Raw genomic sequence first — 26,854 nt, 5'->3', positions numbered from 1 at the left:
ACTTTTTTATTTTTTTATTTACATATTCGAGAGTTTGTGATATATAAAAAATAAAAAAAACGTTCTGGTACGTGTTGAAGACGAGTGGCGACCGAGATGGCCGCAACGTCGTATCTCTTGCTGGTCTTCCTGGCAACTTTAACATTCGCTGTTACGGTCAGGGGATGCTTAGATGAGGAACCACTGGGATCATTCGTGAATCGCTTGTTCCAATTCGATTCGGATGAAAATTCAGACGAGATTGACGCTTCAGACGAACTGAAAATTTTCCCCATCAAAAAGTCAGTTTCATCATTCTTATACATTATGTACATATTTATTTATTTATTTTTGTTGATGTAGCCTACTTTGACTTTCGAAAAGCATTTGATCTTGTCAACAATGACGCTCTTATGATCAGATTAGCTGAACTGGGCTTTTCTCCACGTCATCTTAAACTCTTTGCTTCCTTTCTTAGTGATAGGAAGCAATTTGTTAGATATGGTATTTATGAATCTCCTTCATTTTTTACGCGATCTGGTGTAACTCAGGGGTCCACCTTAGGCCCTTTACTATTTACAATAGTCATTAATAACCTCCCTAAAGTACTACGCAATGCTTCATGTGTCTTATTTGCAGACGACGTTAAACTATTCTTTGCTGTTAAGGATGAGAGGCAAGCCTCTCTCCTTCAAGCTGATATTAACGCTGTCTTAGAGTTCAGTTCCAGTTTAGGGCTTGAACTGAATACTAGTAAATGTGCCATTATGAGTTATGGACGTGCGAATTCGCTCTATTGTCACGGATATTCCATTGGATCCGTATTGTTGAAGCGCGTGGAATCAATGGTCGACTTGGGTATCACTTTTGATCCTCAATTCACCTTTCACAACCACATCAAGACAATCACTGACGTTTCCTTTCATCGACTTGGATTTGTATTGAGATATGCTAGATTATTCTCCAACCCCTTATCTTCTCGCTTGCTTTTCAACTCGCTTGTTAGAAGTAAGCTAGAGTATAATGCAATTGTGTGGAATCCGCATGAAGCAAACTACTCTCTTATTATAGAAAAAGTGCAAAAAGCATTTCTTCGTTTTCTTTATAAGAAAGAGTATGGGTACTACCCATATCTCTATCCTACTCCTTTCCTTTTGGGCATGCTTGGGTATAATTCCCTTGAACTTCGGAGAAACTTCTCGTTAATTCGTTTCGTTCTCCAGCTATTGCGTGGTAATACGTCATGCCCGTTGTTGCTGGAACAGTTGGGACTTTATGTCCCTAATAATTATGTGCGTGGTAGACATCATCATTTGATGGTTGTACCTGCTGCTCGCACACTTATTTTTCGAATGGCTCCTATTCCAAGAGCTATTCGACTTCTCAATGAAATCGTTGCTGCTGTCCCTGAATGTGATATTTTCCACCTTGGGGAGCGTAGATTATCGGATATTATCTTAACATATTTATCTGGTAACCTGCTCATCATTACTTTCTTAATTTGAATGTGATGAATGAGTGGAATCTTAATCTACTCTCTTCCATTTGGGCCTCGCTGTGATTTTATTTTTTATTCATATTTTGTTTTATTTTATTTTACTTTTTCTTTCTCCTTTGTACATTTTTATATACTATTTTAATTTTGTTCAGTGTAAACAAAGAATGGGATTTATGGATTTTATTTTTAATTTTTACACTTTTGTTATTTTGTTATTTTATTTTAATTTTTACACTTTTATTATTAAAATACGATTTTAAAATCAATAAACATCCAAAGAGACATCTATGGTGAGAAATCTGGTGAAACTTGAGATATAACAATAACTCAAGGTTTGCAATATAAAACTGGAGAGGAGAAGCCAATTTTACAGGAACCGTTTCAATGAAAATCAGAAAAATTGGCAAATTCTGATAAGAAACGATCGACCACGACAAACCAAAGTCTGGCCAACAACGAGACTCTTAGTGGGAATCGAACCCGTGACATCAAGCACGAAAGAATTCAATACTCAACATTAGACCACTCTGCTGGTTAATATGAAATTATTCTTTCTGATCTTTTGATAAATATTCATGTTTTCAATCTTTTTCTACATAATCGCAATTGTAAATTTTTTCAACATACTATGTTTTATCTGATCTTTTTTTTATTCCATACATTTTCTATTTGTATTCTAGCTCTATTGTATAATTCTACATCTAATCTACTACTTCCACTTCCTTTGCTTACCTGTTTAATGCTCATTTACGTACACATTAAAGTTGCTTTATTTTTACTTATTATCTACATATATTACAAAAAAAAATAAACTTGTAGTTTTAAAATAGAAACTGCAGATTTTTACAATAGATAAACATTCATTTTTTTTACATACCTCCTTTACGTTTCGCTTACGATTAAAATTCAAGAAAAAATTTGCCTCTTATCCGATCATTTCATACTTTGCCATATTGCTCATTTTGGTCATCAATATAAGTAAATGGATCCTCCGTTATTACGATAGAGATAAAATATCGTTTAAGACGCGTTTGAAGTTTGCAAATTTGAAATCTGGGTGACGTCTATGTAGTCTTTAGTTTTATACGTAGATGGCGGTAGTAAAATAAAATTATTGGTATTTTTATTCAAAATAATAATTTTTATATCTTAATATTATATACAAAACTAAAAAAGAGGTTTGTTTTTAAAAAAAAAAATTTTATTAAATAAAAACAGATTTTTTATCACACGATTGTTGACAGATATGAAATATTCGTACCACCATCGTGCGGAAAGAAGATCAAATCATGCGATACAAAATCACCATACAGGACCTTCGATGGGTCCTGTAACAATCTGGATAATCCTGAATGGGGGCTACCCAACAATACATACGGTCGATTACTTCCGTCTCGATATGGAAATGGTATTTATTTATTTTTAATTTTTCTGTACTATTTCATATTACTTTTGCTGTACTGTAAATTTTGCTGAAGTATCCATTGAGCGGAAATAAGAAGACGTGGCAGCGTAAAAACAATTCGAAGATACAAATACACGACGACGTAGGGAGGCCGCTCTCATCCTGAGAATGGCCTCAAAGTGAGGCATATGTCCTACAAACATCTGGGATTCGTATTTTTTCCATAGTTCACCAATACCTATATAGTGACTAGTACAAAAGGACATAAATAATTGTCTCGTAACTGGAGTGGTAAAACCTCTTGCTAAAATATTGGCTCTTACACGTGTTCCTCTTCTTTGCCAAATCGTTAATTATTTGAATTTTACATTTTACTATGTTTGAACATATTGTGTATCGTTTATGCTATTGATTCGTTTGCTGACAACACATTTACTTAAAGATACCACACGTTTTCATTACAAACAAATACACAGAGATATTTTGAATAATTTGTACACATCGTATGAGTCTCATATGTAAATTACATTGTTCGACACGAAAAATGGTTCAGAGATGAGATATGACTTTTCTTATAGATCTATGCCCAGTAAATACGAATCTGGTGATAAAAAATGTTGATTGGCTCGAGATTCGGAGATATAGTATGTGTTTTTAAATTGCGCGATTTTTCTATATCTTGGTGTTATAACGAAAATTCTATTGATAACTGGCTTACTTCGATAAAATAAACGAATTTTTGTTATTAATCCACAAAATAGTCAAAATATGATTTTTCTTAAGTGGAATTTTATATAATTCTCATATACAGACAATTTCATATATTATTCCTATTAATTCAATTCAGATTCGTGTAAATACTAGTAAATAATAGTAGCGAGTACGAGTTTTTAGATCGCAATTTTACTGATTTAAAATTCAGCACACTTCCAATTAACCCTTTTAAACGAAAATAAAAAATATTGTGGCCAGAAAATTATCCCAATAAACATGTTTCAATAGAAAATACTCAATATAAAATAGTATTAACAGTGGAAAAAAATCCCAAGTGAAAATACATACTTTTGACTTTTGATTTAAACTGGACGACTACTTAGAGAGATTTTAAAGCTAAAAAGTACTACAAATAAACGATAAAATACCCGACTATAGATTACAATATTCATTTTAAAAAGAAAATTGACAAATTTTGAGACATCGACCGAACAACACCAAGATATACAAAAATCGCGCGATTTATACAACACATATATCTCCGAATCTCGAGCCAATCAACATTTTTTACTACCAGGTTCGTATTCACTGGGCATAGATCTATAAGAAAAGTCATATCTTGTCTCTGAACCTAAAAAAAATTCATCATTTATTGAACAGTGTTATCAACTTATTGCGTATTTAAGGAATGAGATCGCCTAGAATCAGTTTCGATAAAATGTATGCTTTACCAAGCGCTAGAAAGATTCGAGTTGAAGCTTTTCCTACGGGACAAATCGAAAATAATCAATTCAACGTCAACTCTATGCAATGGGGCCAGTTTATGACACATGACATGTCCTTACAGGAAGAACCAGATACTGGTAAGTGTAGTACACTCCACATGCATGATTATCCTAAAATATTACGAATGTTGAATTTGCCTTTTTGGTGTAGAATTCGAGTGTTGCACAGAGGATCAAAAGTATGAGAAGAGTACTAGTCGTTTCTGTTTTCCCATCAAAGTTCCTGCAAACGATCCGACCATGGGAAGAACTGGAATCAGATGTATGAACTTTACCAGATCTCTTACTGATAAAGATATTGGTTGTTCGCAGCCCAATGCACCAGCTGAACAAGTATTTTTAGTAAAAAAAAATTTAAACACTATTACAATAAGTTTTGAATATCAGCTAAGCTAACAATCTATGTACATATGTATGTATGTTTGATATGTATGTTCGATCACTTAAAGCACACACTACATACATATGTACTTATTGTAATGTAATTCACTTAGAAATTAACCCAATCAGCTTCGGCTTTAATATTTGAAAATTGGAAACAGAAAAATAGGGACGTTACATCAAATTTAGCTCAAAATATTAGCACTATCTTTTACTATATAATTGTCACAATATCACTGATTGATTTTGAATTCAATTTAGCTCAACGTAGTCACATCTTGGATGGATCTGTCCCACGTTTACGGCTTGAACAAGGAAATGTCAGATGAATTAAGGACGTTTAAAAATGGCCAATTGGCCACTGAAGTACGAAATGGAATTATTTTCCCACCACATGAAACCAACTTTAAAGATAACTGCCCCTGTAATAGAGCCGGAGAAAATCACTGTTACAAAACCGGTAAGATCATAATACAAATAAGTTTGGATGGAATTTAAACAGCATAACTCAATACAAATTCAACAGGTGATTCGAGAGCAAATCAAAGCCCTCAATTAACAATTCTCCAGATTCTATTCTTGAGAGAACACAACCGCATAGCTTCCGAATTAAGTAAAATAAACCCACAATGGAATGATGAAAAGTTGTTCCAGGAAGCGCGTCGCATTTTGATTGCAGTATTTCAACACATTTCCTTCTACGAATGGTCACCTATTTTCTTAGGTAATTATTATTTGAACAAAACTATAAGTCAAGATATACTAAGTCTACGTTTATTTTATGAGCCTTACGTAGAACCCAAATGACTAGGGTTGCCAAGTGTCAGGCACAAAAAAATAGAAAATTTAACAAAATTTTTTTTACAAATTTCGTTTTATATATATATATATATATATATATATATATATGTGGGATTTTATGTGTGTGAGCGAATTATGTAATGGGTAATGTTAAGGAGTGATGTACAAACAGTGGTACACATGAGTGTACACTGTTTGTGAGTTGGCAGAAGTGTGACGCCAACTGACGGTGAGTAGTCGAACCGTTGGCCGGGCGGCCGCCGGTGGTGCGTACGCGCACGTGTTTATACTCAATGGTACAATAAACGTACATTGATGGACCAACATCGTCTTTGATTATCTCTCCCGCAATCCTCCCTATATCTTTGGATCCTACAAATGGGGGCTCGGTTCCGGGATAGGGATTAAGATTGCGAGAGAGGAGAAGACGCCGGCAATCTGACAGATGGCGGCCATTCGTGTTCGAGAATATTCCACGGGTGTTCCGGAGAAATTGGAGTCGGCGGCTATCATCATAACATAGTGGCGGACGTGTGCTACGAGGACCCTGATGACTGTGATGACCAACGACTACCAAGATGACAAGGACATCGATGATGACATCAGCCGCGACGGAGTATGACGCGTCAGCGTCGAGGACGGAGCGTGACGTCACAAGCCGCGCGCAATTTGACATCGCCGCGACGATGACAGATGACGAGACGAGCTTACAGACGACCATCAGCTGAGAATCATAGTGTGATTGTGTGTGTGTTTGAATGTGTTGTTCATTGCGAATATAGTGAAGGTAAACGCGTTTTGTTGGCGGTGCAGAGGCGCGTCGAATTCCAAGGCTGACGATCCACGGTGGTCTATCACGACGGCTTGTTGGCACGGTCACTCTTCTATAGGTTTCAACAGACGGTTGGACCTGACGGTACCTGAGGGTTTGGAGAGGGGATCGGTGTCAAGGGTCGGTGGTGCCACGTGTGAGGTGACGCTGAAGAACGAAGAAACGCTAATGTATAGCTGCGAACCACGAATATTTTTATTGTTTACGACGAAATATGTTATTTTTAATGCTGATAAACTATTTTTATTTTAAATGAATAAATAATGAAAGATGAAACATTACAAAGAATGAAAGATGAAACATTACAAAGAATGAAAGATGAAACACTACAAAGAATGAAAGATGATTTGTGTTTTCTTCAATTATTACATATCACCTGTTCTATTGTTTATGTACTACTGTAAATCCGAGACGTATTTATGTCAGGTATGGCCGAATGTGGGATTTTATGTGTGTGAGCGAATTATGTAATGGGTAATGTTAAGGAGTGATGTACAAACAGTGGTACACATGAGTGTACACTGTTTGTGAGTTGGCAGAAGTGTGACGCCAACTGACGGTGAGTAGTCGAACCGTTGGCCGGGCGGCCGCCGGTGGTGCGTACGCGCACGTGTTTATACTCAATGGTACAATAAACGTACTTTGATGGACCAACATCGTCTTTGATTATCTCTCCCGCAATCCTCCCTATATCTTTGGATCCCACATATATATATATATATATATATATATATATATATATATATATATATATATATATATATATATATATATATATATATATATATATATATATATATATATATATATATATATATATATATATATATATATATATATATATATATATATATATATATATACATATATATATATATATATATATATATATATATATATATATATATATATATATATATATATATATATATATATATATATATATATATATATATATATATTTGGCCAGAGTTCGTAAACCGGAAGTAGTCATCTTTTTTAAAACAATATTTCATTATTTTTTCATAATTTAATTTTGACCTCTAAAATTATTTTAATCTTCTTGATAATTATTATGTATAATAAAGATAGTGATTTTAAGTAAAGATACAAAAAAAACAGTAAATTTAATGAACCGGAAGTGGGATTTTTTCCTCTTAGAAAGGTCAAAAATGTTATCGCCTGGATTTTGTCTTCACATCCCTGAACGTATTAAGCTAAAAATTTATATTTGTATACGTTATGTGCTAACTTAGAGCTGCTAAGGTTTTGGTCAGAATTTGTAAACCGGAAGTAGTATTTTTTTTTTTAACAATATTTCATTATTTTATTTTGACCTTTTAAATTATTTTTATTTTCTTGATATTTAATGTGTATAATACTGATAGTGATTTTAAGTATTAAAAAAAAATTGAACAAAATCCGATAACCGGAAATAGAACTTTTGTCTTGTGCAAGTTTCCGTACATTTGCGCTCAATTTGTATTGCTGTCATTGTTATTAGTATTTCATAATCTCTCCGTACGGTTCAATATCGAATTTTGTGTTGTAACCAGTGGCGGCTCGTCCATACGCACTGCGGTACTGCAGAACCCCCAAGGAAATTGAGAAAAAAATAATATTATTATATACATAAATGTATGTATATTATATGAACATATCAATATTATTCAAGCGTGTATATCGCCGCACACCGATACATCCAATAATGATCATACATCGCGGTACTAATATCAGAAAGTGAGGTATCATTTATGATTTTGTGCAGTACGGTTTTCATTGGATATATGCCGAGTGGGCGAAGGAGGGGCGCGGGGAGGGAGCTCTCGCTAGAAGCTTGGTCTCGTACTGCCACTCCCGGCTGTACGAGACGTACATATTTTGCGTCGTATGCGCGCGCCCGACACCTCTCACTTTTCGTCATTCTACTTTCGTCTTTCCTTCTACACCTCTTACACTTTCTACATTTCTACTCTTCCTTCAGAACCTCACTGTAACAGTTTTATTTCTTCTAATTTATTTGGCAAACTAATTTTTTTAAAAGCGATATTTGCACCTATTTTCGAAACAGAATCATGGCTCTAACTGTTAATTAAGTGTATCAAAATCAAGAGAAGTTGAGGCAATATTTTCAAGACCTTAAATCTTTTTCCGAAAATGCCGATAAAACAATAACAGATTCTACCAATTTACTGAATACATTAAATGATGACAATTTTTTATTTTGGTTAGAACTTTTTCACAAATTAATACCGCATGTAGAAATTATTTACAACCAAATGCAATCTAGTAATATCGATGCATTTTGAATTAAAGAAAACTTTTATTCAAAATGCTTTACTAATGCCATTATACAAATACGAGATTATTACAGCGAATTGATTAGCAGTCTCAAGAAGCCAAAAATATGTGCAATGTTATTATTACGGATATAAAAGAGAAATATACTTTTTCTAATCGATTAATAGCTGTGAAATTATTTAATAAAGAAAATTTTGAAAAGAACTGAAAGAAAATGCCAATGGAAGATCTACTACTAACCGTTGAATCATATCCAATGCTAGATAAAAAAAAACTTCAAACTGAATTAGAAGTGTTTTACTCAAGGAAAGAAATGTATAGTATTAATGATTTATTAATATTTTTAAAACTTATTTTTACAATCAATTTATGTAAAGTTCGTGTGGAAATAACAAAACTTATTCAAATTCTGCTTACAACTTCAATTACCTCAGAGCCAGAACGGTGTTTTTCATCAATAAATAGAATAAAGACATACATACATATATATAATATAAGAAACACAATGGTTCAGGAAAGATTGACGGCTTTGTCAATTGAAAAAAAATGATAATGAACAGTGAAAAATTTAACGAATAGGTGATAGACCTTTTTTCAAGGAAAAGGAAAAAAGACATAAGAATCAATTTTTTAATGAAATAAAATACATATAATGTTTAATTTTGATAATTTTGATGTCAATAGTAAAATATAATCCAAATAAACATTTTTTTTATTTTTAATCAACCGCAGCACCCCCAAATATCTTATCCACGAGCTGCCACTGGTTGTAACTATCTTATATTCCTCAAATACATAGATAAAGTAATGGGTTGGTCACACCCGAATTTTTTTTTTTACTTTGACTGGAAAAAGTCATCCCTTGCTTGACCAATAACAATCGAAAATTTTTTCTTCTGCCTAATACAGTGTACCAATTTCAGGTCTTAACAACCTCATCAAAAACAAAATAATCTACAAACAACCAGGATACATAAACGATTATAATAAAAGATTGAATCCTCACGTGACTAACGAACACGCTCACGGTGCAAACAGATTTTTCCATACTCACATCGTTGGACAACTGAAGTACAATTTAAAAATTCGATTATACATACATATATACATACATACGTACATATGTATATAAAAGTTGTTTTTGAAGTTTTTATTTAAATTAAATTGTGATTTATAGATTGCTAAATGCTAACCGTCAAACAGACTCAGTATCATCAATAAGCAAATGGTTCAACAGGCCTCATGTTTTGGAAAACACAAGTTCAGCAATGCAACAGTTGACTATTGGTATGGTTACTCAAAATTTGGAAGCTTCAGATAATGTATTCGTAAAAGAGGTTAGTATCACATTTATGTTCAAACCAACGTATGTATAATAACCAGCGGCGTAGACTAGTGCTTAGCATATTATGCTTTCGAGCAGAGTGGTCACGGGTTCGAATCCCACTAGAGTCCCGCTGCTGGCCAGACATGGTTTGTGACTTCAGGTCGATCGCTTCTTATCAGAGTTTGCCAATTTTTCTGATTTTCATTGAAACGATTCCTGTAAAATTGGCATCTCCTTTCCTATTTCTCTTGCTAATCTCAAATTATTCAGCATCTTGAGGCCAATTTTATTATAAAATGCTGTAAAAATTTTATTATAAAATGCTGTTGAAAATTTATTTTATGAAGTAATTAATTAATTTTTTATTGTTTATATAAGGTACTATTTATCGGCCCAGCTATTAAAAAAATGCCCCTTTCTTAAGTAGCACGCACGACAAATTCGGTTTTCGTCCGGCAAATCAAACATCAAATGGGTTGCCAGTAACAAAAATTAAATTTGACAAAAATAAATACCAACCCTAACCTAGCCTAACCCAACCTAACCCTTAAATAAATAAGTGTTGGCTTCTAAGATATTAAGATTACTCAGTGAAAATGTAGCTGGTTATGATTTCACTCAAACGTCAAATTTTATTTTTGTTACTGGCAACCCGTTTGACGTTTGATTTGCCGGGCGAACGCCGATTCTGTCGTGCGAGCTATTTTATAGATGTTAATTTGACATTATCTGTCGTTTTGACATTTGTCGTGTAATTTATTTTACAGCCGTGCCAAAAATATTATCCCGCGTATACATACATATATATATAAGTAGGTAGTTTTTACCATTTTTTTTTAACATATTAACCCTTAAAACTCGTATTTTTTGTACAATTAAATATAAATATTAAATTATATGTACGTATATATTGAAAAGGTATTTAAAAAAAATTCGACCGCGTGCAGATCGAACACAGGACCGACACATTACTTTTGTTTTTTTATGCCAATATTTCCGCTTGGCTTTCCGATGCCAATCTTTCCGCTTGGCTGAAAATTTACCGCCATCTATTGAAATTTTATTTAGTTAATTAATTAATTAATTTTTCTATTGATGTTTTATATTGTTTACATGTATGTAAGTTATAAATAATATTAAACAATCTATATGTATATATAAAAATAATAATAGTCTCTTAAACCACCGAACCGATTACGATGGAACTTTCAGGATTTTTTGTATGCAATTCCGGGAAGATTTCTGTGAAAAAAAAATCGCCCAAAAACGGGAATGAGTGTCATTGTAACGCATTGTTCCGTTGTTAGGGTAAATATTGCAACACCTGCGTTGTTGGGTAAAATAAACAAAAAAATGAATTATTTGAAATGTGTTCGCTGCCTGTGTTTTTCCAACAAATGGGAAAGGGAACGAGCACGGGAACGGGAACGGGAACGAGAACCGGAACGGGAACGAAAACCGAAACGGGAACGAAAACCGGAACGGGAACGAAAACCGGAACGGGAACGAAAACCGAAACGGGAACGGGAATGAGAACGGGAACGGGAATTGCTTGTGTTATTGTGTCGTTATAAAAGGTATTTGAAAAAAATTCGACCGCGTGCGGTTCAAAACCAGGACCGACACATTTCTTTTAATATTTTTCTACTAGCTGTATTACCCGGCTTCGCTCAGTGTTTATAATATAAACCGCTTAAACATGACTTAGCTAATTTAATTAAAAAAATAAAAAAAATTTAAAAATTTAAAAAAAAAATAAAAAAAAAAATCAAAAAAAAAAAAAAAAATCAAAAAAAAAATAAAAAAAAAATCAAAAAAAAAATTTAAAAAAATCAAAAAAAAAAATCAAATTTTTTTTTTGCCTTCTAGGGCTTCGCCCTCGGCACCCCCCTGATCCTTTGCCTTCTAGGGCTTCGCCCCTCCACGCCCCATGAGCAATTGCCGTTTAGGGCTTCGCCCCCATGATCAGTTGCCTTTTAGGGCTTCGCCCCTCCGCGCCCCCATGATTCAAAGCCGTCTAGGGCTTCGCCCCCCTTAGTTAATGCCTTTTAGGGCTTCGCCCCCCGCGCCCCCAAGATTAATTGCCGTTTCGGGCTTCGCCCCCCTTAGTTAATGCCTTTTAGGGCTTCGCCCCTCCGCACCCCCATGATTAAATGCCGTCTAGGGCTTCGCCCCCCCTAGTTAATGCCTTTTAGGGCTTCGCCCCCCGCGCCCCCAAGATTAATTGCCGTTTAGGGCTTCGCCCCCCTTAGTTAATGCCTTTTAGGGCTTCGCCCCCCGCGCCCCCAAGATTAATTGCCGTTTCGGGCTTCGCCCCCCTTAGTTAATGCCTTTTAGGGCTTCGCCCCTCCGCACCCCCATGATTAAATGCCGTCTAGGGCTTCGCCCCCCCTAGTTAATGCCTTTTAGGGCTTCGCCCCCCGCGCCCCCAAGATTAATTGCCGTTTAGGGCTTCACCCCCCTCCGCGCCCCCATGATTAAATGCCGTCTAAGGCTTCGCCCCCATGATCAGTTGCCTTTTAGGGCTTCGCCCCTCCGCGCCTCCATGATTAATTGCCGTCTAGGGCTTCGCCCCCCTTAGTTAATGCCTATTAGGGCTTGCGCCCCATGAGGCTGGGCCCCCCGGGCCCCCTTCGGGGCCCCACGGGGCTGCGCCCCTTGTGGCGCCCCCTTTTGAGCCCCATGGGGCTGCGCCCCATGAGGCTGGGCCCCCCGGGCCCCCATTCGGGGCCCCACGGGGCTGCGCCCCTTGTGGCGCCCCCTTTTGAGCCCCATGGGGCTGCGCCCCATGAGGCTGGGCCCCCCGGGCCCCCATTCGGGGCCCCACGGGGCTGCGCCCCTTGTGGCGCCCCCTTTTGAGCCCCATGGGGCTGCGCCCCATGAGGCTGGGCCCCCCGGGCCCCCTTCGGGGCCCCACGGGGCTGCGTCCCTTGTGGCGCCCCCTTTTGAGCCCCATGAGGCTGGGCCCCACGGGGCTGCGCCCCTTGTGGCGCCCCCTTTTGAGCCCCATGGGGCTGCGCCCCATGAGGCTGGGCCCCCCCGGGGCCCCACGGGGCTGCGCCCCTCGTGGCGCCCCCTTTTGAGCCCCATGGGGCTGCGCCCCATGAGGCTGGGCCCCCCGGGCCCCCACGGGGCTGCGCCCCTTGTGGCGCCCCCTTTTGAGCCCCATGGGGCTGCGCCCCATGAGGCTGGGGCCCCACGGGGCTGCGCCCCTTGTGGCGCCCCTGGCGGGGCCCCATGAAGCTACTCGCCTTGCGCCCCCGCGGGGGTGAATCCATTGAAACGAAAAAAACAAATCGGCGCCCATGGATCGAAAAAAAAAAAATCGAATCACGTGTTCGATGACGTCACCGATCTACGGACGACGACGACGACGACGACGAAAACGACGACGACGACCAAGGATATTTACATACATACAAAGTCTCTTTCCAAATTATAGATTAGACTAGCTGTATTACCCGGCTTCGCTCAGTGTTTATAATATAAACCGCTTAAACATGACTAAGCTAATTAAATTAAAAAAAAAAAAAAATTAAAAAAAAAATTAAAAATTAAAAAAAAAAAATAAAAAAAAATAAAAAAAAAATCAAAAAAAAAATTAAAAAAAAAATAAAAAAAAAATAAAAAAAAAATTAAAAAAAATTTTTTTAAAAAATCAAAAAAAAAAATCAAAATTTTTTTTTGCCTTCTAGGGCTTCGCCCTCGGCGCCCCCCTGAGCCTTTGCCTTCTAGGGCTTCGCCCCTCCACGCCCCATGAGCAATTGCCGTTTAGGGCTTCGCCCCCATGATCAGTTGCCTTTTAGGGCTTCGCCCCTCCGCGCCCCCATGATTAAAAGCCGTCTAGGGCTTCGCCCCCCTAAGTTAATGCCTTTTAGGGCTTCGCCCCCCGCGCCCCAAAGATTAATTGCCGTTTAGGGCTTCGCCCCCCTTAGTTAATGCCTTTTAGGGCTTCGCCCCTCCGCACCCCCATGATTAAATGCCGTCTAGGGCTTCGCCCCCCTTAGTTAATGCCTTTTAGGGCTTCGCCCCCCGCGCCCCCAAGATTAATTGCCGTTTAGGGCTTCGCCCCCCTTAGTTAATGCCTTTTAGGGCTTCGCCCCTCCGCGCCCCCATGATTAAATGCCGTCTAAGGCTTCGCTCCCATGATCAGTTGCCTTTTAGGGCTTCGCCCCCCACGCCCCCAAGATTAATTGCCGTTTAGGGCTTCGCCCCCCTTAGTTAATGCCTTTTAGGGCTTCGCCCCTCCGCGCCCCCATGATTAAATGCCGTCTAAGGCTTCGCCCCCATGATCAGTTGCCTTTTAGGGCTTCGCCCCCCGCGCCCCCAAGATTAATTGCCGTTTAGGGCTTCGCCCCCCTTAGTTAATGCCTTTTAGGGCTTCGCCCCTCCGCGCCCCCATGATTAAATGCCGTCTAAGGCTTCGCCCCCATGATCAGTTGCCTTTTAGGGCTTCGCCCCCCGCGCCCCCAAGATTAATTGCCGTTTAGGGCTTCGCCCCCCTTAGTTAATGCCTTTTAGGGCTTCGCCCCTCCGCGCCCCCATGATTAATTGCCGTCTAGGGCTTCGTCCCCCTTAGTTAATGCCTTTTAGGGCTTCGCCCCCCGCGCCCCCAAGATTAATTGCCGTTTAGGGCTTCGCCCCCCTTAGCTAATGCCTTTAAGGGCTTCGCCCCTCCGCGCCCCCATGATTAAATGCCGTCTAAGGCTTCGCCCCCATGATCAGTTGCCTTTTAGGGCTTCGCCCCTCCGCGCCCCCATGATTAATTGCCGTCTAGGGCTTCGCCCCCCTTAGTTAATGCCTATTAGGGCTTGCGCCCCATGAGGCTGGGCCCCCCGGGCCCCCTTCGGGGCCCCACGGGGCTGCGCCCCTTGTGGCGCCCCCTTTTGAGCCCCATGGGGCTGCGCCCCATGAGGCTGGGCCCCCCGGGCCCCCTTCGGGGCCCCACGGGGCTGCGCCCCTTGTGGCGCCCCCTTTTGAGCCTCATGGGGCTGCGCCCCATGAGGCTGGGCCCCCCGGGCCCCCTTCGGGGCCCCACGGGGCTGCGCCCCTTGTGGCGCCCCCTTTTGAGCCCCATGGGGCTGCGCCCCATGAGGCTCGGCCCCCCGGGCCCCCTTCGGGGCCCCACGGGGCTGTGCCCCTGTTGGCGCCCCCTTTTGAGCCCCATGGGGCTGCGCCCCATGAGGCTGGGGCCCCACGGGGCTGTGCCCCTTGTGGCGCCCCCTTTTGAGCCCCATGGGGCTGCGCCCCATGAGGCTGGGCCTCCCGGGCCCCCTTCGGGGCCCCACGGGGCTGCGCCCCTTGTGGCGCCCCCTTTTGAGCCCCATGGGGCTGCGCCCCATGAGGCTGGGGCCCCACGGGGCTGCGCCCCCCGGGCCCCCTTCGGGGCTGCGCCCCTTGTGGCGCCCCTGGCGGGGCCCCATGAAACTACTCGCTTTGCGCCCCCGCGGGGGTGAATCCATTGAATCGAAAAAAACAAATCGGCGCCCATGGATCGAAAAAAAAAAAAATCGAATCACGTGTTCGATGACGTCACCGATCTACGGACGACGACGAAGACGACGACGAAGACGACGAAGACGACCAAGGATATTTACATACATACAAAGTCTCTTTCCAAATTATAGATTAGACTAGCTGTATTACCCGGCTTCGCTCAGTGTTTATAATATAAACCGCTTAAACATGACTAAGCTAATTTAATTAAAAAAAAAAAAAAATTAAAAAAAAATTTAAAAATTAAAAAAAAAATTAAAAAAAAATAAAAAAAAAATCAAAAAAAAAAATTAAAAAAAAATAAAAAAAAAATTAAAAAAAAATTAAAAAAAAATTAAAAAAAAAAATTTTTAAAAATCAAAAAAAAAAATCAAAATTTTTTTTTGCCTTCTAGGGCTTCGCCCTCGGCGCCCCCCTGAGCCTTTGCCTTCTAGGGCTTCGCCCCTCCACGCCCCATGAGCAATTGCCGTTTAGGGCTTCGCCCCCATGATCAGTTGCCTTTTAGGGCTTCGCCCCTCCGCGCCCCCATGATTAAAAGCCGTCTAGGGCTTCGCCCCCCTAAGTTAATGCCTTTTAGGGCTTCGCCCCCCGCGCCCCAAAGGTTAATTGCCGTTTAGGGCTTCGCCCCCCTTAGTTAATGCCTTTTAGGGCTTCGCCCCTCCGCACCCCCATGATTAAATGCCGTCTAGGGCTTCGCCCCCCTTAGTTAATGCCTTTTAGGGCTTCGCCCCCCGCGCCCCCAAGATTAATTGCCGTTTAGGGCTTCGCCCCCCTTAGTTAATGCCTTTTAGGGCTTCGCCCCTCCGCACCCCCATGATTAAATGCCGTCTAGGGCTTCGCCCCCCTTAGTTAATGCCTTTTAGGGCTTCGCCCCCCGCGCCCCCAAGATTAATTGCCGTTTAGGGCTTCGCCCCCCTTAGTTAATGCCTTTTAGGGCTTCGCCCCTCCGCGCCCCCATGGTTAAATGCCGTCTAGGGCTTCGCCCCCATGATCAGTTGCCTTTTAGGGCTTCGCCCCCCGCGCCCCCAAGATTAATTGCCGTTTAGGGCTTCGCCCCCCTTAGTTAATGCCTTTTAGGGCTTCGCCCCTCCGCGCCCCCATGATTAAATGCCGTCTAGGGCTTCGCCCCCATGATCAGTTGCCGATAAGGGCTTCGCCCCTCCACTTCCCCATGGTTAATTGCCGTCTAGGGCTTCGCCCCCCTTAACTAATGCCTTTTGGGGCTTCGCCCCTCCACGTCCCCATGATTAAATGCCGTCCAAGGCTTCGCCCCCATGATCAGTTGCCTTTTAGGGCTTCGCCCCCCACGCCCCCAAGATTAATTGCCGTTTAGGGCTTCGCCCCCCTTAGTTAATGCCTTTTAGGGCTTCGCCCCTCCGCACCCCCATGATTAAATGCCGTCTAGGGCTTCGCCCCCATGATCAGTTGCCTTTTAGGGCTTCGCCCCCCGCGCCCCCAAGATTAATTGCCGTTTAGGGCTTCGCCCCCCTTAGCTAATGCCTTTAAGGGCTTCGCCCCTCCGCGCCCCCATGATTAAATGCCGTCTAAGGCTTCGCCCCCATGATCAGTTGCCTTTTAGGGCTTCGCCCCTCCGCGCCCCCATGATTAATTGCCGTCTAGGGCTTCGCCCCCCTTAGTTAATGCCTATTAGGGCTTGCGCCCCATGAGGCTGGGCCCCCCGGGCCCCCTTCGGGGCCCCACGGGGCTGCGCCCCTTGTGGCGCCCCCTTTTGAGCCCCATGGGGCTGCGCCCCATGAGGCTGGGCCCCCCGGGCCCCCTTCGGGGCCCCACGGGGCTGCGCCCCTTGTGGCGCCCCCTTTTGAGCCTCATGGGGCTGCGCCCCATGAGGCTGGGCCCCCCGGGCCCCCTTCGGGGCCCCACGGGGCTGCGCCCCTTGTGGCGCCCCCTTTTGAGCCCCATGGGGCTGCGCCCCATGAGGCTCGGCCCCCCGGGCCCCCTTCGGGGCCCCACGGGGCTGTGCCCCTGTTGGCGCCCCCTTTTGAGCCCCATGGGGCTGCGCCCCATGAGGCTGGGGCCCCACGGGGCTGTGCCCCTTGTGGCGCCCCCTTTTGAGCCCCATGGGGCTGCGCCCCATGAGGCTGGGCCTCCCGGGCCCCCTTCGGGGCCCCACGGGGCTGCGCCCCTTGTGGCGCCCCCTTTTGAGCCCCATGGGGCTGCGCCCCATGAGGCTGGGGCCCCACGGGGCTGCGCCCCCCGGGCCCCCTTCGGGGCTGCGCCCCTTGTGGCGCCCCTGGCGGGGCCCCATGAAACTACTCGCCTTGCGCCCCCGCGGGGGTGAATCCATTGAATCGAAAAAAACAAATCGGCGCCCATGGATCGAAAAAAAAAAAAATCGAATCACGTGTTCGATGACGTCACCGATCTACGGACGACGACGAAGACGACGACGAAGACGACGACGACGACCAAGGATATTTACATACAAAGTCTCTTTCCAAATTATAGATTAGATTTAATAACTTAATATGTAAACACCCATGCGATGATATTTCATCGGGTACAACGCTAGTATTTTAATAATTATGCTTAAAGACATTCAAAAAATTATAGTTTTTTTTTTTATTAAGTTTTGGTTCACATTTTACAGGTCACCGAGGAAATGTTCGCTTGCGAAAAAGAATTCGGGATCGATTTGCGAGCCACCGACATTCAAAGAGACAGGGATCATGCCATGTCTTATTACAACGACTATAGAAAATATTGCAACTTTAAAGTCGCTCGTTGTTTTGATGACTATAAAGATCTCATACCGGCCGATGTATGTACAAGATATTATTTATTATTTCGTTTATAGGTATAAAAAATTAAATTATTTACCCACCATTGTACTTGAAGAAAGTGGAAATCCTGAAAAAGTTGTACAAAGACTACAGAGACGTGGATCTATCAGTTGGAGGAACACTCGAAACCCTGGCACCTGGAGCTGAAATCGGACCGACTTTCCAATGCATTATAAACGAGCAGTTCTTGAGAACCAGACAAGCTGACAGATTCTGGTACGAACATTCCACGGCTGGATTCACTTTAGCTCAACTCAAAGAAATTAAGAAGTCAACTGTCAGCAAATTGTTCTGCGATAGTGGCGATGGAATTACAAGCATGCAACCAAATGGATTTGCAGTCATTAAACCTAAACGGTGAGAAAAAAAAACAAAGTTCAACATATTATTTTAAATAAAAATCGTTATATGTATGTAATATCAAATTATTTTCAGCAATGAGTTGAGACCGTGCAATCAAATTCCAGCAGTTAACTTAACAATGTGGAAAGCATAATGAGTGTCTAATGATTAGAGGTAGGATAATCACAGTGCTATCCATTGTTCGGCAAACCTTTAACAATGCATTTACAACCTTTGAACAATACACGGCCCCCTCAGGCTCCGGTGACTACTAATGATTAAATTGAATTACTGAAAATATAAAATAATGTATAGCAGAATTTAATGTTTAATTATAACATGTACATGAGTACATTTATTAATAAATTAACTATTGCTTAGTTTTATTATTTAAGTTTGGACCATTGTGGCATTACAGGAGTCCCTAATGCGCCACAATGCTCGAAAAAATACAGAGCGACGGGAAAAATTAAAATATATATGTATGTACATACAATGTACATATTGTTGCATAGGGGCGGGTGGAGGATCCAAGTAAAAGGCCAAAGTCGTGTCACAGCATTTATTGGTGATTAGGGAGATACACGCACTGGCAGTGCTCCGTCCATAATGTTTTTATATCGTCTATGTACCACCTTATAACGGATCGGTCGCTCCTGGGCATCTTCGACGTCCGGTTACTTCCCTATTGTTTAGGCATGTACTCGGATATGTATTCCCACGACACTCAGTCCCACGGTATCGGTCACTTCTGAGAAAGGACCAATAGCGGCCAATTCGGTGGCCATTGTTTAGCTTATATGCACTTGGTCTAGAGATAATCCTTGAAACCAATTATAACGGTCACACATTATCTGGGATGCTACTCGGCCTAATCCGATTGCACCTACTCGGCGGTGTACGTAACAATATATACACAGACAAAAAATACACTTATACATAATCATAAAAAATCATTAAAAAAAACTAGCAGTACATTAAAAATAATAAATAATAAGCATTAAATTAATAGCAGATAAATTAAAAATAAGCATTAATCTGCTATTTAAATAATAGCAGATAAATTAAAAATATCAAATAATAAAATAAAAAGGGAATGTCTTGCATCTATAGCCAGCACTAATATATGTATGTATAAGAACCAGCCGTAAATACAACACCCCTGTGAGGCCCAAATGGAAGAGGGAAGATCAAAATTCCACTCATACATCAGACTTAATTATTTATTTATTCTAAACAGACCATTGTGGCATAACAGGAATTCCTAAAGTTCCAAAATGGTCAAAAAATACAACACAAAAAAAAACGAAATAACAATTAAACATAAATTAATACATAACGAAAATAATATACCAATCAATTATACATAAAAAAAATACATTTGAACATAAACATAAATACATCCATACATAAACATAAAAAATAGCATTTAATAATAACAGATAAAGTAAAAATATCAAATAAAAAAAATATAGCATAATGAATGCCTTGCACCTACAGCCAGTTTCAATAAATATGTAAAAAACAACTACAAATACAAAACATCCCTGTAAGGCCCAAATGGAAGAGAGTTAATCAAAATTTCACTCATAAATCACAATCAGTCATGAAAACAATGATGAGCGCAGACTACCAGATAAATAGGTTTGAATAATCTCCGATAAACTACACTCACCGAGGTGGAAAATATCACATTCAAGCTTAGAAACAAAGATTTCACTGAGAAGTTGGATAGCTCCTGGAATAGGAGCCATTCGATAAAGTACTGAGCGAGCAGGAGGTACAGCCATCAAATGATGATGTCTAATGGTGCGTATGCACCAAGCTAACGGACGGCCCACAGGGCAACTTTTAAAACCAGTAGGGTACTAAATCTCGAAATAAAAATTAAATTTAAAAATTGAAATTAAATATCAAAATTAAAACTATTATTATTATATCAAAATTAAATTCAAATATCAAAATAAAATTATAATCATTATATTAAAATTAAAATAAAATATTGAAAGTTAAAACAGAACATGCACAATTTAAATGAATTTTCGAGATTGACCTAAAATTAGATCATCAACAATCACATACAGGTAATCCTCGACTTAAAATGTTTTGACTTACGAAGATACGCACTAAGATCGAAAAAAAATCAAAGAATTATTATTTTTACTTCCCCATAAAGCACAGTTACTGAGAATATATCATGTATTAGTATGGGTGATCCAACGACAGTTGCCGATCCGTTGCATTGTCGGTTTTATCAAACGGATTTTTTTATTCTTCAATTGTTTCTCTCGTCGAAATAAATCAAATAATTAAATCATTTCAGAGGTAAAATTTATCAAAGAAAAAAAAACCCTTTGGCAAAATACCGACCGTGGTTTTTTGTCGTTTTTTTTTATCGATCACCGACGGCCGAAATTCAGTAACATATCGTAACGACTTTTAAGAAATAATTTTTTTTCGCTCGTAAGCAGAGAAATTATAATATTTCTCTGGTTTTAAATGCGTATCGTCGTAATTCAAAACATTGTTGTAATTCAAAATATCAACGATGATCTAATTTTAGCTCAATCTCGCTCTTTAGCTTAATTTTGATAATTAAATTCAATTTTTTAATTTATTTTTTTTCCATATTTTGTACGCTACTGGTTTTATCCTGCTGGTTAAAAAAGTTGGCCCAAAATCGTCGTTGGTTTAGTCCGTACGCAGCATAACACGTACATAATTATTTATTAATAATACCCAAAATGGTTTAAAAATGTTTTATTAATCTAGATATATTTTATTTTATTTTACATATAATAGATATTACCAGGAAGGCCTAAAAGGTAGACCCCAGTGCGCCTTCCTTAGAAAATTAGAAAGTATTAAAGATTAGCCCGCGATCGAACCCGGCAATTAAAGCAACCACCGACCCATACTGCTGGCTAATATATTTTATTTTATTTATTTTATTTTATTCTAAACAGACCATTGTGGCATAACAGGAATTCCTAAAGCGCCACAATGGTCAAAAAATATAACACAAAAAAAAAACAAAATAACAATTAAACATAAATTAATACATAACGAAAATAATATACTCATCAATTATACATAAAAAAATACATTTGAACATAAACATAAATACATCCATACATAAACATAAAAAATAGCATTTAATAATAACAGATAAAGTAAAAATATAGCATAAGAAATGCCTTGCACCTACAGGCAGTTTCAATAAATATGTAAGAAACAACTACAAATACAAAACATCCCTGTAAGGCCCAAATGGAAGAGAGTTAATCAAAATTTCACTCATAAATCACAATCAATCATGAAAACAATGATGAGCGCCGACTACCAGATAAATGGGTTAGAGTAATTTCCGACAATTTACGCTCACTAAGGTGGAAAATATCACATTCAGTCTTGGCAGCAACGATTTCATTAAGAAGACGAATAGCTCTTGGAATAGGAGCCATTCGAAAAAGGACTGTGCGGGCAGGAGGTACAGCCAGCAAATGATGATGTCTACCACGCACATAGTGATTAGGGACATAAAGTCCCAACTGCTCCAGCAACAACGGGCATGACGTATTACCACGTAAGAGCAGGAGAACGAAACGAATTAATGAGAAGTTTCTCCGAAGTTCAAGGGAATTATACCCAAGCATGCCCAAAAGGAAAGGAGTGGGGTAGAGATATGGGTAATACCCATATTCTTTCCTATATAGGAAACGAAGAAATGCTTTTTGCACTTTCTCAATCATCAGAGAGTAATTTTCTTCATGCGGATTCCACACAATCGCATTATACTTTAGCTTACTTCTCACAAGCGAATTGAAAAGCAAGCGAGAAGACAAAGGATTGGAGAATAATCTTGCATATCTCAAAACAAATCCAAGTCGACGAATGGAAACGTCAGCGACTTTCTTGATATGGTTGTGAAAGGTGAGTTGAGGATCAAAAGTGATACCCAAATCGACCATATATTCCACACGCTTCAACAAGACGGATCTAATGGAATATCCGTGACAATAGAGAGAATGTGCACGTCCATAGCTCATAATTGCACATTTATTTAAATTATATAGGTGTGTGTGCGTGTGTTAGAATTTGAGATAATTTGTACATTTTTATTTGGGGAAGACGTGCTTCTGCGTTCTTCCCGCTATTACTCGCTTAAACCCGGCTATTGCACGAAATTTAATCTAAAAATTTAACCATCTAATCACTTATTTTACTAATTGCATCCTAGTATAATTTAAGTGTAAAAATAAACAGACGATCGGCCGTTAACAGCGTTTTTAATATCAGTGATTGCGAAAAATTTTGTGTTAATTTTGTGTCAGTTACAAAAGCGTATACGAACGAGATACATCTCCCTACCTGAATACAAAAAAAATAAGGGTCCCTGCTCGCCAGTCAAAATTCGGTCCCACAGAAGCAATAAATCTTCCACATAATTGCTTTCAGACAAAAATTTTTAACGAACTTTACTTAATAGAATAATAGCAAACAGAAACGGTGTTTCCCAACTGTCTAATAGTTCTTTTTCATATTTAATTTATATTAAAGTAATTCGTGTAATTTTATATTCTTTACTAAATTTATTATTAAAATATTAAATTGCAAACCGCACTCACATATATAAATCCGTTGTCTCCAAAGAGGCGTCTCACGATAAAGATCTGTAAAAAAGTAGTATAACAATTGCTAATCTATTATTATCATAACTAACTACTTTCACTTACAAAGTAACCCTGTTAAATGGCATGTAATAACTCATAAGTGATCCAAGTGATACCTAGGATGACTATCTGTCAAAGCTGACCACAGAGAAGAGTCTATGGCGGTAAGAACTCACTCCTTGAATGGAAATCTCTCTCAAGTACCGCCTTTTTCTCAACACATCTTGGATAAATGCGAGAAAAATAATATCCAAACCTCCAACAAGGTAAGAGTGACGATGGATGATAGCTTAGCTAATAGAAACCTGTATTTAGCCACGTACAATGTAAGAACGCTATCGAGTGAAGGAAGTGTGCTTGCATTAGAGAATGAATTAGAAAATATCAAATGGGATATAATAGGACTTAGTGAAGTAAGACGAAAACAGCAAAACCAAATAATCCTAAAAAGTGGTAACTGTCTCTACTGGAGAGGGCTACCAAATGGTAGAATAGGAGGAGTAGGGTTTCTTATCAATAAGAGAATAGAAAGAAATATTATAGAAATAAGCGACATATCGGAACGTATATGCTATATAGTATTAAGAATCTCGAGCAGGTACACTTGTCAAATCTTCCAAGTGTACGCCCCCACATCTAGCCACCCAGACGAGGAAATAGAAGACTTCTACGAAAAAATACAGGACGCATACGATAATAGCCGTCACCACTTTAAAATAATCATGGGCGACTTTAACGCAAAAATAGGACAAAAGGCAAATACTGAAAGAGCAGTAGGCAATTTTGGTACCGGCCAAAGAAACGACAGAGGCGATCGCCTCATAGAATTCGCAGAACACAACAGGCTCTTTATCACTAATTCATTTTTCAGGAAAAACACCAACAATAAGTGGACTTGGGAGAGTCCTAAAGGAGACAGAAACGAGATCGATTTCATCCTAACAAATGCCCTGCACTCCGTTAAAGACGTTAGTGTTTTAAGTAAAGTAGATATAGGTAGCGATCACAGATTAGTCCGTGCCAAGATGGCCATTAATATAAATTGCGAACGTAGGAAATTAATAAAAGGATGCAGTAACTCTCCAGATTTCGCTCAACTAAGGTCTAGGAAAAAGGAATTCGAACTCGAACTTGGAAATCGATACGGGAAATTAAACCCAGAAGCAGACATCGAGGAATTGAACACTGTAATTAGTTCGGTTCTAACCTCAACAGGTAAGAAATTAGGTGGATTCAGGAAACAGATTAAATTAAGCAAAATTTCAGCGGAAACAAAAAACCTAATTAAGCATAAAAGGAATTTAGATAGGGATAATAATAAGCAAGAATACAATCTAGTAAATAAGGAAATTAAAAAGAGAATAGTCAGGAATGTCAGGGATTTTAACAGCAAGCTAATAGAAAATACCATTAAGAATAACCGTAGCCTGAAAAAGTGCAAACAGGATCTTTTCTTAGGCAAAAACCAAATGATCGCAATCAGATCAGAGAGCGGAGTAATAATTAGGAATAGAGAAGAAATCATAGACAGAGTTTACACGTTCTATGCAAAACTATACGAGAACGACAACGGCCAATTCCCCGCTCTGGAATCGACACACGGCCAAAGGGTTCCTGCAGTATTGCCTAGCGAAGTAGAGGCCGCGCTAAAAACTGCAAAGAACGGTAAAACCCCAGGGGAAGATAATATTCCCATTGACTTACTAAAATGTGGCGGTCCCCCCCTAATTAATATCTTAGCTAGGCTTTTCAGCAAATGCATCCAGAACCAAGCTATACCAGAAGGATGGAATAACGCAACTATCATTTTAATACACAAAAAAGGCGACAAAAGCGATATCAAGAACTACCGACCCATTAGTCTACTTTCAGCGGTCTACAAGCTCTTCACGAAGGTTATTACAGAAAGGCTGAAGAATATCCTCGACGAGAACCAACCTATAGAGCAGGCAGGGTTTAGGGCAAATTTCAGCACAATGGACCACCTCCAAGTAGTTGGCGAACTAATCGAGCGCGCCAACGAATATCAACGGCCATTGTGCCTAGGTTTCGTCGATTATGAGAAAGCCTTCGATACAGTTAGTCATAATGCAGTACTTAACGCTCTAAAAACACAGGGAGTGCCGGAACCCTATGTGGGACTGTTAGCTGCAATATATAAGAATGCCACAGCTTCGGTTAAAATTTTTTCAGGTACAGATAGATTTAGCATAGGAAAAGGAGTAAGACAAGGAGATACAATCTCGCCCAAGTTATTCAATGCGGTGCTTGAGGGAGTTTTCAGGAAATTGGATTGGGATACAGCCGGAGTAAGCATCAATGGTCGCTTTTTGAGTCACCTTCGGTTCGCAGACGATATAGTTTTAGTAGCTCGTGATTCAGCTGACCTACTTATCAGACTAACACAGCTGGACAGGGAAAGTAGAAAAGTAGGATTAAAAATTAACGTAGATAAGACTAAACTAATGTTCAATAGTTATTGCATGCCTGATAGCATCCCCTTAGATGATAAACCAGTAGAAGTAGTAAATAATTATTTATATTTAGGTCAAATAATTGACATGTCTGGTAGTAAAAATGAAGAGATAAAGAGACGTATGAAATTAGGGTGGAGTGCATTTGGACGGATGAATGCTGTTTTTAAATCAAAAATGCCACTCTGCCTGAAGAAAAGGATCTTTGATCAATGCGTTTTGCCAGTGATGACGTATGGATGTGAAACTTGGACACTGAACGCCAAGATGCAAAATAAAATCCAATGCACTCAAAGAAGTATGGAACGCTGTATGCTTGGCATAACGAGGAAAGACAGGAAGCGGAACACGTGGGTGAGAAATATGACAAGGGTAGTGGACATAGTGGATAGAGTGAAGAGATTGAAATGGCAATGGGCGGGTCACGTAGCTAGGAGGATGGACGAAAGGTGGACAAAAGAAGTGCTTGAATGGTACCCGAGAGAAGGCAAAAGAGTAAAAGGAAGACCGCAAGGAAGATGGGTGAACGAAATTAGGAAAATGTGCGGAATGAGATGGATGAGTGTTGCGCAAAACAGAGACGAGTGGAAGCGTGTTGGAGAGGCCTTCATCCAGCAGTGGATGGCGAATGGCTGTAAATGATGATGATGATGATGATACTTTTTATATTAATCATGCACACTCGCCTAACAGATTGCTCCAAAGGGGCGAGTGTGCTAAACAGACTAAGACTCGAGAAATTATATATTACATATATTAAATAAATAATTACTACATATATACACATGTAAATCGAAACAATACCTGACATCTATGGTCAGACATTACAAACATTGTTACAATAAGATCAATAACATTTTTCGTGTAACAATACGATTTTAAATTCAATAAACATCCAAAGAGACATCTGTGGAGAGAAATCTGGCGAAACTTGAGATATAACAATAACTCAAGGTTTGCAATATAAAATAGGAGAGGAGAAGCCAATTTTATAGGAACCGTTTCAATGAAAATCAGAAATATTGCCAAATTCTGATAAGAAACG

General features: G+C 40.0%; 1 protein-coding gene across 2 annotated transcripts; it reads left to right on the top strand.

Annotated features, from left to right (window-relative positions):
• Positions 1 to 22: 22 nt before the first annotated feature.
• On the top strand, positions 23 to 19,945 carry LOC143912839 (peroxidase-like). Of its 2 annotated transcripts, none has more exons than XM_077432268.1 (11): positions 23 to 281; positions 2,722 to 2,885; positions 4,283 to 4,459; positions 4,533 to 4,714; positions 5,024 to 5,222; positions 5,289 to 5,486; positions 9,620 to 9,767; positions 9,874 to 10,033; positions 18,128 to 18,298; positions 18,376 to 18,677; positions 18,756 to 19,945. In XM_077432268.1, the coding sequence occupies exons 1-11, from the start codon at positions 97 to 99 to the stop codon at positions 18,814 to 18,816; spliced, it is 1,947 nt and encodes a 648-aa protein (XP_077288394.1). In that variant the 5' UTR covers positions 23 to 96; the 3' UTR covers positions 18,817 to 19,945. The 2 variants fall into 2 exon arrangements, with proteins under 2 accessions (XP_077288394.1, XP_077288395.1); XM_077432269.1 differs by having other exon boundaries at positions 70 to 281; positions 2,722 to 3,486; positions 4,150 to 4,459.
• The last annotated feature ends 6,909 nt before the right edge of the window (positions 19,946 to 26,854 follow it).

The sequence above is a fragment of the Arctopsyche grandis genome, chromosome 6, assembly GCF_051622035.1.
Source record: "Arctopsyche grandis isolate Sample6627 chromosome 6, ASM5162203v2, whole genome shotgun sequence".
Lineage (NCBI taxonomy): Eukaryota > Metazoa > Arthropoda > Insecta > Trichoptera > Hydropsychidae > Arctopsyche > Arctopsyche grandis.
The sequence above is the reverse complement of the archived record's forward strand: the minus strand, read 5'-3'. Positions and strand labels throughout refer to the sequence as shown.